Genomic DNA, 14202 nt, shown 5'->3' with positions numbered 1-14202 from the left:
GGGAGAGAGCTGTCTGAGAAATACATCAGTAGGCGTACATTAAGTAATCATTGGCGTTAGGTTAAAAATTCCTCAGCTTCCAAGTGCAGAGCCATTCTGCAGGCAAGGTTATTACAGCTGCCCACTGAGCCGACCATCTGGTTACGGTCTGTGCAAATCTAAAAGGCCAACACCTAGCAGAGAAGACAGTGAGCTGAACGGGTCCAAGGCTGATAGGGGCACTTTCTACATGTAGGATCTGGTCCAGCAGTGAGCAAAAGGAACAGAAATCCTTCAGCTGTCCTCAGGGGCACAGTGGTAGGATGGTCAGCAAAGTATGAAGAGCTTCACAGAGTTTTCAGCCCAACCAATGCCACTAGTCTATTGCACATCACAAACCTGAGGAGCATGGGAGCCAGTGCCAGCGTTCCTAACAGCATAAAGAACTGCTTCCAAAACTGGGGGAGGGCTGTGCTCCCACCGGGGTAATGTCACTCCAAGGGTGACACCCACCTTCACTGCACCCTGTGCAGGGAGAAATAGAGAAGAACTTACAAAAAACCCGCACTTCTGTTTCTGAAAGACATGCCCAGATTTAGCCACCCTACGCTAACTGTGTTGCAGTGCACCGTGAGAGAAATGATGGGAGGAACTTCTAGCCAGCCCCTCAAGATTTAAGAAAATAATTGCTCAGACCTCATAAATACTAATTATTTCTATTGGTGATTCATTTTGACTCATTCTAGGTTTCAGGTAATATTTAATAGTGCCATGCAGTGCAGTGATCGTGGAATTAGGAATTCATTTGTTACTCACGTATGTTCTTATTTTAATTAGATCAAGTTGAAACTATTATTTCTTTTTTAGAAGGATAATTTAAGTGACATTCAATGTATTCAGCATTTCACCAAGGCAAATCTCCTAATGTTCAAAGATTGTTATCAGACTTACTTTGTTCCCCATGCTCTTTCAGACAAAAACAAACACCAGACGTACTGTCCCTCTCCCCAGGTGTGTAAAGCTTTGTTCTTTCAGCACAAAAACACACACTTGAGTAACCTTTCGCACTGAACCTGGGTCTCTGTTTCGGAGTGAAAATTATGCTATTGAGTTCAGTCCAAACATGCAAAACAAAGGATTTGAGACTGAAAAGAAAAATGTATGAGACCATGAAGAATGTGCTTCTGTCTGTGGGGAATTATGCAAAATTAATTTCATGATCAGAAATAATTTGGTGGTGGGAAATGAGACAGTAGTTACAGGGAAATTCAACTTCGGTGCCAAAAGTCTGCCATGAGTGGCCCATACTCCCACAGATCTCCATGTGTTTGGTTTGCGAGACATTGCACAACTCAGAAGCTGCTCCTGCTTCCTGATGAGGATGTGCAGGAAAGACCTTGTGCACAGGCTGAAGAGCTGCTCCATCTGCCTTGTTTCCTCTCCTCTGTCCCAAAAAGCCAGTGCTGTTCCTGAGGAGAGGGTTTCAAAGCCTGGCATCTGCATCTGCTGGCAGACCAAAGGGGAGCAAAAGGCAAAGCAGGATGCGACAGCAAAACCAAACCAAGTCCTGTCCTTTGTGGTTTTCTTTAAGTGAAGTGCTAATCAGGATCTAATGAAGGTCCTTTAAAGCAGCAAAGGTTTTACTATGGAAGATTGGATGTAGATGAAACAGCTGAAGTCAGTTCCTTTCATTGGGTGGAGAAGGAAACCTGATGGCAATGCTGAGGTCAGAATACCCTTCTGAATCTGACCTGGCAGCAAGAATGGAAGATGAGGGTCCTGCTGAGACATGGGGTTGGAGTGGTTGGTCCTTGGGTAAGAGAGGAGGGCTGGGAGGGAAAAAAAATGAAGAAAAAGAAATAAGGGAAGGGCTCAAGATTGATGAGGTGGGCAGTGGCTCCTGTTTATACATCTGGGGCCTCCTTGACAGCAGAAAAATAAGTTAAACCAAAAAATAGAAATCTAATCTGCATTCACTTCCCAACTTGTCAAAAGCCTTCATGTAAAGCGGCTGCGCTCGGCTGGACAGAGGGGTTCCACTGCCGGACCCCAACCAATAAATCTGTATGGTTTCCTGTTATGAGAAGCAGACAAAGATAGGACTATGGGATGGGCAGAGCTGTCTGCACCAGGGAAGAGAATGTGCTTTCACTTCAGTCTCAAACCCACCCTCTCCAAGGTTAGGAAAAGTTCAGCTCACTTTGGAGATTTTGTAACATTACTTCTGGTTTTTGCATGTTCCCGTGGGAGCTGGAAATAAACGGGACAAAGTGATTTTTTTTTTCCTGCTGGCAACAAGCAGCCCTGAAAGTGTCACACACGCAAGTTTGCTCTGGTGAGATTTCCAGTTCCAGGGTGTGATCTTACAGTCCCTCCAGATGGGAATAACGCAGTGACCTTTTTAATGGCTTTGCTGTTTCTGTGGTAAGGATTTCTTGGTGTAACTCTACAAGCGGTTTCTATCCACCACTTCTTCCTTGCTTTCTTCACCCCTTCATCCAATGCATAGCACACATAAGCAGAAAAGGTAAACAATGTTTTTGGATCAAAGAAAGTTTTTTGCAGTGACCCTGGGGAGAACCTTGCACAATGGTATTGATACTGCAGGGCAGCAGCTGCTTGATAAGGTTCCTCTTGGGAGGTGACATCAGAAGTCAAGCTCTGTGCTGGCACAGGTACCTGCACCAGCAGCCTGGTCCTGCAGTCCCCGAGTGATAGATGTTTCATGGCATAACATTTCTAGAAGCATAGCACGGCCACAGCAGCACTTGAAAGCCATTCAGATGAACATGGTAGGGCTGTGATGTGTCTCTGAAACATCAAAACTAGCTCCTGTGTTCCTCTGTGTGTATAATACTTTCAGTATCACTGGTAGTTGCCCTACAACTTCAGCAGCATCAATAAACAATCACTGTGAGTGGTGGCAGCAAGGGGCTGCCAAACCTTAGGTGGAAACAAGAGCATTGCTGCAGACGTAAACTTGCCCTTTTGTACTTATTTTGTTGTTGTTGTTTTTCTTCAGAGAGACCCAAAATCTATGAAAAGGAAACGGATTTCGATAAAATCGAGCGGGTGGAATTAAGAAGCAAGCACAAAATCCAGTGTACTGTAAGCGGGAATCCTGACCCGAAGGTTGAGTGGAAGTGGCAGCCCTGCAGCCTCACAGACACACTGTAAGTGCACGTGGGCAGCTCTCACCGTGGGGAATGCACTGCTGGGCTGCTGGCTCCACGTCACTTCTTCTTCCCAGTACATCTTGTTTATTTTAATTAGCAGTCACAAGCAGTGATTCCCCGCAGATTTCCCCAACAGATACCTGTTGTTTATGATCTTTTTGGAGTCACAAGCACCTTCTAGATTATCAGTTGTGTCAAATAAGCTGAAAATGACGACCAGTCAGGCTGGAAATTTCTTTTATCTCATCTGCCAACTTTCCTCTGACTTACCAATGTATTTTCTTATCCCTCTTGGATGCAGCCTGTATGGTTAAGGCACAAGATGCCTTTAGAGATTTACGTTCTACAAATAGACACTTCCTTTGTCCTTATTGCTGTATAAGCAGAGTGATCTACGGGGCAGGGCCTGGGCTCAGATCTGAATGGCAGCATTCCCCTGGCAGTTGCGGGGATGTGGAGGAGTCACCTGTAACTACTCTGGCTGCACTTCAGCTCTGCTCTGTGGTGACAAGGATGAAGGCAGCTTTTACATCTATAAAAAGAAGAAAGCAGTTCTAGGACACAAAAGAGAAAACTGCTGGATGGCTCCATGTTTTCTCAGTTTCAATGCTTTTCCAAATGCTACAGTTGACGGGGAAAAGTGACAACCTGCCACTGCTGTCCCAGGCTATGTAGCACAGCCTGGCAGCAATTCTGGGTGCTCTGCCCCAGGCTGGGTCTGAGAAGTGACCCACTGTCCCTGCATGAGGAAAGCAGCCTCTCACCTTGCTGACACTTGGCCAGGGAGTGACAAGGCAGCGACCTATAGGCTTAGGCAGGACTGCTGGCATCTCCGGTAAGCAGAAAGCACACAGGTTGCTGCTCTGGGGTTACCCAAGCTGGAGCAGGATGGAAATGCCATAAGGAAATACTATGCAGTCATAGGAAAGCCACAGAGATTACATTAAATCTTTTCTAGACCTTTCTGTCAAGGGAGAGAAAATCGGTCTTGAATGCTGAATAAAGCCAGTTCTGAATGAGTGACTTGGTGGCAAAAGACCTCACATAACCCTTGTTCCAACTCCCTGACTCTCTGATCTTATCAATTCAAACACAATTGCAGAGTGGCGTCCACCTCTCCTGGCCTCTGGGGTAGCCTTATCTTTTTCCAGCAGAAGCTGTAGGAGGATTCCTGTGGGAAATGACACAGACCCCACTTCCTTCTGTTGTCTCACTTCCTCTCTCTCCCTCTTTCTCTCCCCCCTCCTCACTGGTGTACTTTGAATCCCCGAGCTCTATCATTGTTCCTTATAACTGGGATGTGATTTGCTTCCTTTGAGCTTTTTCCCTTTATCCTCAAGATAGAATAGTGCCTTGCAGGAAGTCACCCAAGGCAGCTTCTAATGAGGCTGTTTTGAAAGCTACAAACCCTCCCCTGACCCCGGGTGTTAATCATGTGTCTTGCACAGATTTGGCAAAGGCATGGCTGATTCACCTATTAGCTTTCTGCAGTAGTGGCCCTTAGTCATCACCTGTAGAAGTCTGTGTTCTCCTAAGCCTGTGTGCTGCTAAGCACAAAAAGCATTTGCTCATTTATTAGAGGGTTGTAGTTAAAGCTCTTTACACTGGATGGTGCAGATGTACACCAGCACAACATGTGCTACATACACATTCTAAATTTTGAAATGCATTGCAAGTGCTCAAAACAGAATGCAAAGAGCCATGGCTGCATGGAGCTGGACTCTCACTAGCCAAATTAAACTCACTTGATGTAGTTAGTTGGCTGGTATTTGCTGGTTTCAGTCTTCAGAAAGTCTGGGGGTTTTCCTGGCTGCTCATGTGCTGATCTTTGTTCATCTTTGTCAAGGTGAGTCCTGAATAATTTTGAAATGCTGTGATGATGGAATACAGCAGTTTTGGAAAGAGGTAATGATGTTTATCAGCAACAGCTTTTAGAAGGCTTTGTTTTAAGACCTACTGCTTAAGAATGACATTGTCTCACTTTGATAAACACCTCTTTGCATCATCTGCAGTGACTTAGGTTCCTGAACACCACTTTTGCTTTTCTACTTTCAGATGCAACCCCAGAGGGCAAAAAATTGTGGTTCAGGAGAACATGTTCATAGGCAACAAGATCGTGAGCATTGAAAACATAACCATGAAGCATGGGGACAAAAGAAAGGTATGTGTCTGATGAAATCTGAGTGTGATCTCTTGGAATAGCAGGGAGCTTTATGGAGGGATGCTGCAATCACACAGAGCACTCTGCCCACGGTTCCCAAGCTGCTGCTGGTTGTTTGCATGCTTAGAATTCCACAGCCCTGGGATCATTTTCAGCTCTTTGCTGTTTATAAATGCTGGGATTCTGGCAATGATGTCACTTACCCCATTTAAAACTCTCCAAAGACTTTTGGGTCAAAAACCTCTGTCTCCCTCAGTCCCGAGGAAGTCTAAGACCAGTTCAGAGCAAGAGGGGTCCTGTGAAGCACACACAGCTGACAGGATGCCAGGTTGATTAGAATGCTTAACACAGTACTTTGTACTGCTAGCATTGCCCACTCTTCCAGCAGCAGGAGCTAAGCAGCTGCATGATTCAAGAGGCCAACCATGGCCAGGGGTAGCTGCCCTGATGGTGAGCGCCAGAGTGCCTGAAGCACCTTCCTGCCTCAGCCTGAGGCATGGGCACTGGGGACCTCACCACTGGGGTCTCCAGCCATGGGGTTGAGCTGAGGAGGGCAGGAACATCTCCTTCCTTCTGCATACCCCTGCCCACTTCCCCTTCAAGCAGACAGTACTGGGGCACGCTTCTCGCATGAGATGCAAAGATTTCAGCAATGAAATATCTGCTACATCCCTCCCAGGTACCTGCGATGCTACCGAATGATACCAATTACACATGTCCAAGCTAATCCTTGAGAAACCACCAAAGCTATTCTGCTCTAGACTCACAGACAGTTGGCTACACCTGGAGAAGATGCTGTGCTCTGGCTCTGTTGTTTCACCCTTGTTGCACTTGCACAAGTCTGTGGCTGTAAGAGTGGTTTTGCAGCTGCATGTGTTTCAAGGTGGCAGTCTCAGATCAATTAGTGCTCAAGCCGGCAAGGTGCTGAATGCTACAGCTCAGATCCTGGTGTACCTTTAAGCATACAGTAGTTCTTGGGCTTAAAGTTAAGTGCAAAGCTAAAGTGCTTTTCTGGATTGGGTCCAGACTAAATCAGCATCTGGCAGAATCCATGCCTCAGTCATCTGCTCTTTCTCATGGAGACTTTCCAGTTCTAAACCTAATCTAAAGCAGAGCTCTGAAACATAGAAGTTGGGCTGGGGTGGAGAAAATCAGTGTTCATGGTTTGCTCCTGAGTTTTCCTGTTGCTGGAGAATATTTAGAAATAGGATTTATTTAGATAGCATAGTGTCCCATATGTCTTCAATGTATACTCTAAGAATTTTAGATCTTAGGTAAAAGCAACTATCTACAGAACTCTCATTGCAAAAATGGGAAGTCAGCGACATGTATTTCCAAACTTTCCTCCTTTTCTAGATCTTCCTATTTGCAGCAAGGCATGACGAGAGTGCCGTGGCTACTGTTTCTGTCCATTTGTACGGCCTGTCAAAATAGATGATCTGGTGTGCAAGCACTCACTTTACATCTGATGATCAGTCTTTATTTATGTTAGTTCCCATATGAAAGTTAAGGTGTTCACCACTACTGTGACTCAAGAACTATCTGCTGGCTACTGAATTGACCCACGTGCTGGGATAAGTGGGACACCTCAATGACACAAAATGGAATTTTGCTTTGCTTTACACTTACGTATTTGCACACTCCTCCCACTTCTTCTCTTCCCTACTTTGCTGAGACAAACATTCTGTGACATTTTTGTTTGATCATGGACTTAAAGATGAACAAGGTGCTTTAGTAGTACTACAGAGCTCCTGGAACTAGTGGGGCATCCCAAACGCATCCCTGCTCCATGATGGTGGCTGATCAGGAACATCTGAGCTCTCCCCTATGGCCTGAGTGCTGCACACAGCCCAGGCTGCCACACACGGCACTGCTCTGCCATCCCTGCCTCTTCCTTAGGCTCTGGGCAGACTGAAGTATTCATTTGTTAGACATCTTCAAAAGCTCAGCCCACACTCTTCAACTTAAGCTTTCGCATATTTCATTATTAAAGTTTCCAAAAAATACTTCTTTACAAGTTAGATAATTTTGCAGCTCATAATATATTCATTATTTTCATCTCCTGCTGATCCACTGGTTGAAAACACACTCTGAGGCGTTTCCTAATAATTTTTATGTCCTTATTAAGATTTATTCAAAGTAATAAAAGTAGACTTTATGAATCTCAAATTTCAGCACTCTGCCTCCCTGCTTGCATTAGCAGACAATTCCTCTCCTTCCCCCTTACTGGAGTCCAAGGCTATCTGTGTTAGGTGGAGCCTTTAGATAATAGACTGTAATTCAAAAAAGAAAGCGATGAAATCCTATAGCCTTCAGACTTTTCCTTGTTTTTTATCAGTCAAGATTCCCACCAGAAATGAAATAGACAGGAAACAACCCAATCCATTCCCACCATGTCCTCACAAGTAATTCATCTACGTTGAGTAGCCACATGAAATAATAAAGACATTGCAGTCTGACAGAGCATGGCTTTTATTGACTGTGCTATGAAGCCGGGATTAGCTGAGATTGGTTATTTTTCCTGTGTGATTTGAGGCTGTCCTATGACAGCCCTCAGAGCAGAAGGTGGAATTTACGTAGTCTCTATGATACTAACTGTTGCTCTGTGTCCCGCTGTTCTCTCTCAAAGAACTGTAGCATCAGATGCTTGTTTGTTTAGTGACACCTGAAAAAATTCATTAGCTTTTGAGAGTTGCCAGGAATATGGGAAGGAACCCCCAGAAATTCCCAGATGAGGATTTTTCCAGCAGACCAGCAATTCTGGTTCACATCAAGATCTTCAGGCATCTGTTCTATGCAAGTGGCGTGGAAAATTGAGGTCTCTTGTCATCTTTGTCATCGTGATTATTCCATTATCATTCCAAGATAGAGAAGTCATCCTAAAGGCTGAGTTTCGTTCCTAAAGTAAAGCCTGTGGTTATCACTGCCTTTAAGAAGTAGTTTGTAGAAATTTTGGACAAGTATTGGTTGAGGCAATTTCATCACACCAGCTTACTTTTTCTGGTGGTTTTAAGTCAATACTGAAGGATTCATTCTGTGATTTAAAGTGCAGTGTAGCTACCTCTAAAGACTGTTTTTTAATACTAGGTGAAACACACTTGATTGCATGAATTGCCTGAATTTCCATCTCAAGTTGCAAAGCACTAGCTTGCTATCTTATTTTCTTTCCTGTTAGTAAGCTGAACATACTGGTCTGAACTTGGGGGAAAAGTAGAAAAGAAGAGCAAGATCTATACATAATTCAGTCCTCCTTGGGGGCTTCTCTCCATTCCTCTCTCTCATGTGTGTATATGAGAGAATGGCCTGGCCATGTGGATGTTTCTGCAATAAAATTCATGAATAAATTTTGCTGCTGAAATTCATAACCACTCAAGAAAGTTGATCCATAAACACCAGGCTTGAACTTCCTGGAGGATGACATTAAAGCAGTGGAATGGGTTTGTTGAAAAATGTGAACAACGCAGTAGAGCTGCTGAATGCCACCTGGGTATGTGCATGTTCCAGGGGACAGCCGGAAAGCCCTGCCATAACATCTCTGGCAGGTGACCCATCACATAGCTGTGTCTCTGAACACAGCATCCACAATATAAGAGAGCAGTTCAGCAGCATTATATGAGCTGCTCTGTCCTGGGTAAGGCTTCCTGGGAGAGCCTGGGGCCATAAGAAAGAGTCCTCTCACCCCGCAGGGAGAAAAACTCCCTCTGCCAGAGAGGAGAGTAAACCCTACAAATTCCCAGTCAGCCAGCAGCCTGATCTTCTCACTTGCGCTCAGTCCATCCTTTAGCATGTTTAGAATGGATGAACTAAGAGCATGGCTTGGAATTGTCAGGCTATAAAAATAAGCATTATTCTGTGCCATTCAAGTAGATGGAATGGGAGCTAGCTGAATATTTTCTTTGCAGGATCTCTGGTGAAGGTTCCTATTAATTTCATCTCCCTGCAGCCACCTCCACCCCAGCTCTGCCAGAGTTAGACAGCTGAGAAGTTTTCCACCCGCTTTTTCTGCTCTTCATCCTCGCCCACATACAGCTAACGAAGTGAAAGAGAATTGTTAACTAAAGCCGTTGGAGGGGGAGATTAGACAAAGGAAAGAGAAAGCAAGGAATCTCAAGATATATTAATCTGTGCTGACTCCAGCTTAAAAAAGAGGTCTTGCTGCTCTGTCCTTACTACAAGATGTCTTAAAACACTCACAGTATAGGGCTGTGGAATGTTATTTGGCTGCTTCTAAAATGGCTTGTTTTTACCAGTTTGGGAACAGTACAGTGCAAGACATGTGGACTTTATTGAGCTATTCCATTATGGGCTTTCCCAGCAGCAATGTCTATTTACTTGACATAGCTGTTCGTCAGAGATCAATCATTTCATTTCTTCTCTTACTGAGTTTCAAATTTGATTTATTCTTTTATAGTAATTATTTATTAGCTAATAAGCCCTTCTGTGGGCTCGCAGTATTGGGTGGCCTTTAGGTTAAGTAATAGGAAATGGAGCCCTTTACATCCAAATTCAACACAGGCAATCAAAACTGGTTAGTGTCTGAGGGACGTTTAGTGTTTGGGTCTCAGGTCAGCTCCCACCAGGAAAATGTCTAGACACTACATCCCAATACTTTGCTGTTAATCCCACTGGTTCCAGTGTAGCCTGCACAGAAGTGAATGGCTGAACAGTCGCAGTTGGTGTGCCACTCGTGGCAGGGGTACAATGGCAAGGGTTAATGCATCGGTTACTCTGAATCGCTCCTGGTCAGGATATTGTGTGGAAGGTAAGCTAAAAAGTGCTGACCTTGAAGCTGTCAAGAGTTCACATATAGTAATTTCACTGCAGAGATAAAAACGTTTTGATGTAATTGCAGATTTCTCATCAGTTTCATTGATTCAGATTAGCACAAAGCACTGTGCTATCTGGGAGCCAAGTTTTCTGAGAGGAATGGCTGAAAAAGGTATGAGGTGAGCCCTGCTTTGATTGAGGATGGGAGACCACCAGGGGCCCCATCCCACTAAGTTCTTTCTGTTGACTGCTGCAGCAAATGCCAGCGTTCTTAACTTTTCTCCCTTGGCTCTGAATTCAGAATGGAAAATACTTTGCAGGTGCATGGGCTAAGTACATAAAGTAGATTATCCCCTCGGAATTTTTTCCAGTGCATACTGAAGGTCCCCAAATGCTGGGGCTATGTCACTCCCCTGAGAGAGAAAATTCTGCTGACAGTTTTCCCTGTTAATAATGGGAAACAATTCCTATGCTCAGTTGCTTGAGTTCAAACTGAGTTCTCATTCAACCAGGCTTTGTATACATTTGTTGTAGTGGGTGTATTGAAAGTGTAGTGGTGGCATTTGGAAGACCTCTTCTTACTCCTACTTCACACTGTGACCAAGCACGGACAAATGTCATGGAGGTGATGCTGGTTTAACTTGGACTGTTTACAGTGACAGGTGATGAACAACTACCAGCACATCTGCCTTGTAAATATTAGTTTGTGGGTGTTTTTTTAACATTTGGGTTAATAGGGTCTTGTCCATAGGTTGTCCTTTACTGATTTGTCCAGATACTACAACAAGCAGATATTGCTGCTGGCTTCCTTTTGGGTTCATTTTTGCAGAAGCCAGAACCACGTGGCTTTATGAACCAAAGAAGGATTTGGATGCCCTTTGGTATTACATGTGCATGTTCCAAAGCCTCAGACTGTTGAAGACTAAACCAGGATTGGGGCAGTTTGGCAGCTGAGGACTTAAGTCAAGATGTTGCGGAAACAATTGGACTCCCAGTCTCTGGGATTTACCCAGGAACACAGAGCTAGAGTGAAAAGCTGACGTGTAATGATTTCAAAGGAGTCATCTTATTACAGGAAAATCACTCCAAATCATTCATTTCCCACTCTGAAACCACACACAGCTCTCTGGTGGATGCTGCCAGTTTGAAAGCCGCATTTTGGAGGATTCTGGGGGAGTTCTAATAGGGAACACTGAGCATTCTTGTGCTGAGGTGTGTGTCAAAATGGTGTCCAAGTCTGTAATCATGATTTTGAACACACAAACAAGCAAATGACTTTCTCTTTTTCACAGCAGATTTTTCAAAAGAAATTGCCCCCAGACCAGGCTTGTTTCTCTCCATCAGTTTCATATCTTTTTCACCTTCACATCTCGACACGTGTGAGATTAGCTTGGATGAGTTCTTGGTATAGCTGTTGTCCTCTTTTTCTGTTTTCTACTATCAGGTCAGACTTTTCTTGAGTTACACAGAGATGTTGGCATTTGTATGTGCTTGAGCGTATGTGTGCGTTTACCTCTGGGCCACCAATTGCAGTTTGAGACATTGCATCCATTTTTAGGACAGTCACAATATCACCCCTGAAGCTTTGGCCATGCTCCCAAATAGATAATTACATTCCTCTTTGTAATTTGAATGGGCACTATAGTATTATTCTTGACTTCCCATCTAGAGCTGTCACTTTGCAAGACTAATAGCTGCTAAATAGCTGTCCAAGTTTATCCCTTCTGTCCTTGGTGAATCTGTTTCAAGACGTGCATTTATATTGACTTGTTCTATCCCCAAATACAAAATTCTAAGATCTAGTAATCACTGAAAGATCTTTGTCCTGATTCAGCAGTAGTCCAAAAGGCAGTGTCCAGTGCTTAAAGACAGGAGGAACATGTGCTTGTTAATAACCTGTGGCACTGGGCCCACTGCTGCAGGAATAGAAAGAGGAAGAACGAGCTGCTTCCCTGGGAGATTTAACATCCAAGTCAGAGAAGTTTTCACATCATAAATAAATGAGAACTGCGCAGCTCTTTCTATGGTGGACACCAGAGGGAGCTGGGTTTACTGGTCTTCTATTTTCACCCCTGAGTTCATTTGTCCCCATTTTTGGTTAATTTCTGTGTTTTCTAACCATGAAAAGTAGATAGTTTTCCTCTTCCACTTACCCGTTATTCTGGTGAGGTGAAAAAGAAAACGTTCCCTTTTAGAATTTAAAACGCACAGGGGATCAAAACCTTTAAAACTCATTTCCCAACAGGATTTAAAGTGCCAAAGCTCAGAAAATCTTAAATAACTCAAATAATACATCCCACACAGCTATAGACACATTCACGGTACAGCTTTATAGGGAGTAAAGGAATGTCTTGTATGCATTTGGTTTAGGATATTAAAAAGTCCAGAGATGTTTTTGTGCACTTCAAAGGGCTCTCTGGAGATAAGGACAAATGGCCAGAGGGTGTTATAAGTTTTGATCCTCAAAGTCGTTAAGAGAGGACAACAAATAATGTGATATTTGTTCCAAATGTGAAGGCTCAGGGTTCCTCAAGTGGATGGCTGCAGGGAAAGCAAAAGTAATCTTGCAAAACCATCTCTGCCATGGTGGGCTAGATCCTACTTTCTTGCTAGTAGTCCAGAGGAAGTACCAGGAGTAATTGAAGCCATGACCTGTGCAGAGTCTTCAATTGGCTTGTGATGTTGCATCATTACAGGGAGGGCCATTTGTCCGGCTCCTCATCAGCAAGACCCTACACAGAAGAAGGGGCTTAGAATGTTGAAGAACACAAGTTTTTAAAGAGGTGTATTAATTCAGGCCCCAGGAGAAACTGAGCTGCTTCCTTTTTCTGTGTGGTGAAGCTCAGGACCAGTGCTCCCTCCTTCTCACTCATGGACCTCCTCTTTTTTATTCACTTGCCATTGTCTTACCACAAGCACCTTCTCCAGGGTTTCTTTCCGCACTGCACAAGTCCAAAGAAACCCAGAGGAAGGGTTATGGAACCAAGGTACTTCCAAGGACAATTTATAATATTAAGCTGGGTTCCAAAGGGGCTGCATCACTCCTTTTTCTGGGGTTATTTCAAAACAAAGCAAATCTCTGTAATGTTCTTTACATCACGTCCATACAAACAACCTGTTTCCCACATAGTGTCCTGTGACCCATGGAAACCATAATTGAAAGGCAGAAAACAGGTGGAAGTGTGTCTCATTTACAGTGTCTTGGATGAATTTTCCAGGTCCTTCCCTTTGTTTCTTTGCTGATGTTGTCACACTCAGACCTTGTCTGAGGTGTCGTGGGAAAAAGGAGAAGGGGAAGGAATGAGAAGGGAAGAAAATTAACTGGGATGAGGTGGTGCTAGATGAGAGACCAAAACACTAATGCAAACACTTGTCTGCTTATGAGCTTCACATAGTACTGGAAGCTCCCTTATTAACAGTTTTTCTACCATAAATCACATCCTCGTCCACTACCCTCAAACCTCCCTGCTAAGCCTTTACCTTTTCTCTTTTTGCCTGGCAGATTGTGAGCACACTAACAATGGAAAACAGCAGCACATCAGGAATCTATTACTGCGTGGCCTCAAATAAGATTGGTGAAGAAGAGAGGAGCATTGAGTTCTATGTCTCAGGTAAACACCGCAAGTGACGCTACACAAAACATAGATGCTCATCATATGATTTACCTTAAAGTTGCATATGGCTGGGGAGTGCTGGTTAACGTTTCTGGGAATCCTTAGATGTTGTGTTTTCAAAGCACTCCAAAAGCACTGTCCTTATGAAACCTCCAGCAAAAGCTAAGCTAAGTCCTTTGCAGCCTTCCAAAGGCCTGAAGTCTCTCCCTGATTCCAGAAAAGAGCTGGCCTCCAGTTAATTCAGTGAACATAGCAAAGGTGAGCAAGGCCAATATTCAGATCTAATTCAGGGCCAGTATCACTGGGGGCTGTGGTGACATTAGATCCCTGCCCGAGCAATTAGCCTTTCCAGAGCCCTTTAAGGAGGGAGGAGGTGGACATGCTTTTTCTCCAAAGAACACAAATCCAAACAAATATGTGCTTAACCTTTTAACACAGAAATTCTTTAGTAGTGAGATCAGGACCTGCATCATGCTTTCAGGAGAAATGGGAGTTTAAAAAAGGC

At 44.0% G+C, this 14202-nt stretch overlaps 1 protein-coding gene across 2 annotated transcripts in view; it reads left to right on the top strand.

Annotated features, from left to right (window-relative positions):
• LOC140251720 (vascular endothelial growth factor receptor kdr-like) overlaps positions 1–14202 on the top strand; it is a 118130-nt gene that overhangs the window by 62273 nt on the left and 41655 nt on the right. For both annotated transcript variants that reach the window (XM_072335781.1, XM_072335780.1), the window contains exons 10-12: positions 3002–3152; positions 5211–5316; positions 13586–13694. In XM_072335781.1, the coding sequence (XP_072191882.1) occupies positions 3002–3152; positions 5211–5316; positions 13586–13694 (366 nt within the window). The remainder of the gene's footprint in view (positions 1–3001; positions 3153–5210; positions 5317–13585; positions 13695–14202) is intronic.

Source organism: Excalfactoria chinensis, chromosome 4 (assembly GCF_039878825.1).
Source record: "Excalfactoria chinensis isolate bCotChi1 chromosome 4, bCotChi1.hap2, whole genome shotgun sequence".
NCBI lineage: Eukaryota > Metazoa > Chordata > Aves > Galliformes > Phasianidae > Excalfactoria > Excalfactoria chinensis.
The sequence above is the reverse complement of the archived record's forward strand: the minus strand, read 5'-3'. Positions and strand labels throughout refer to the sequence as shown.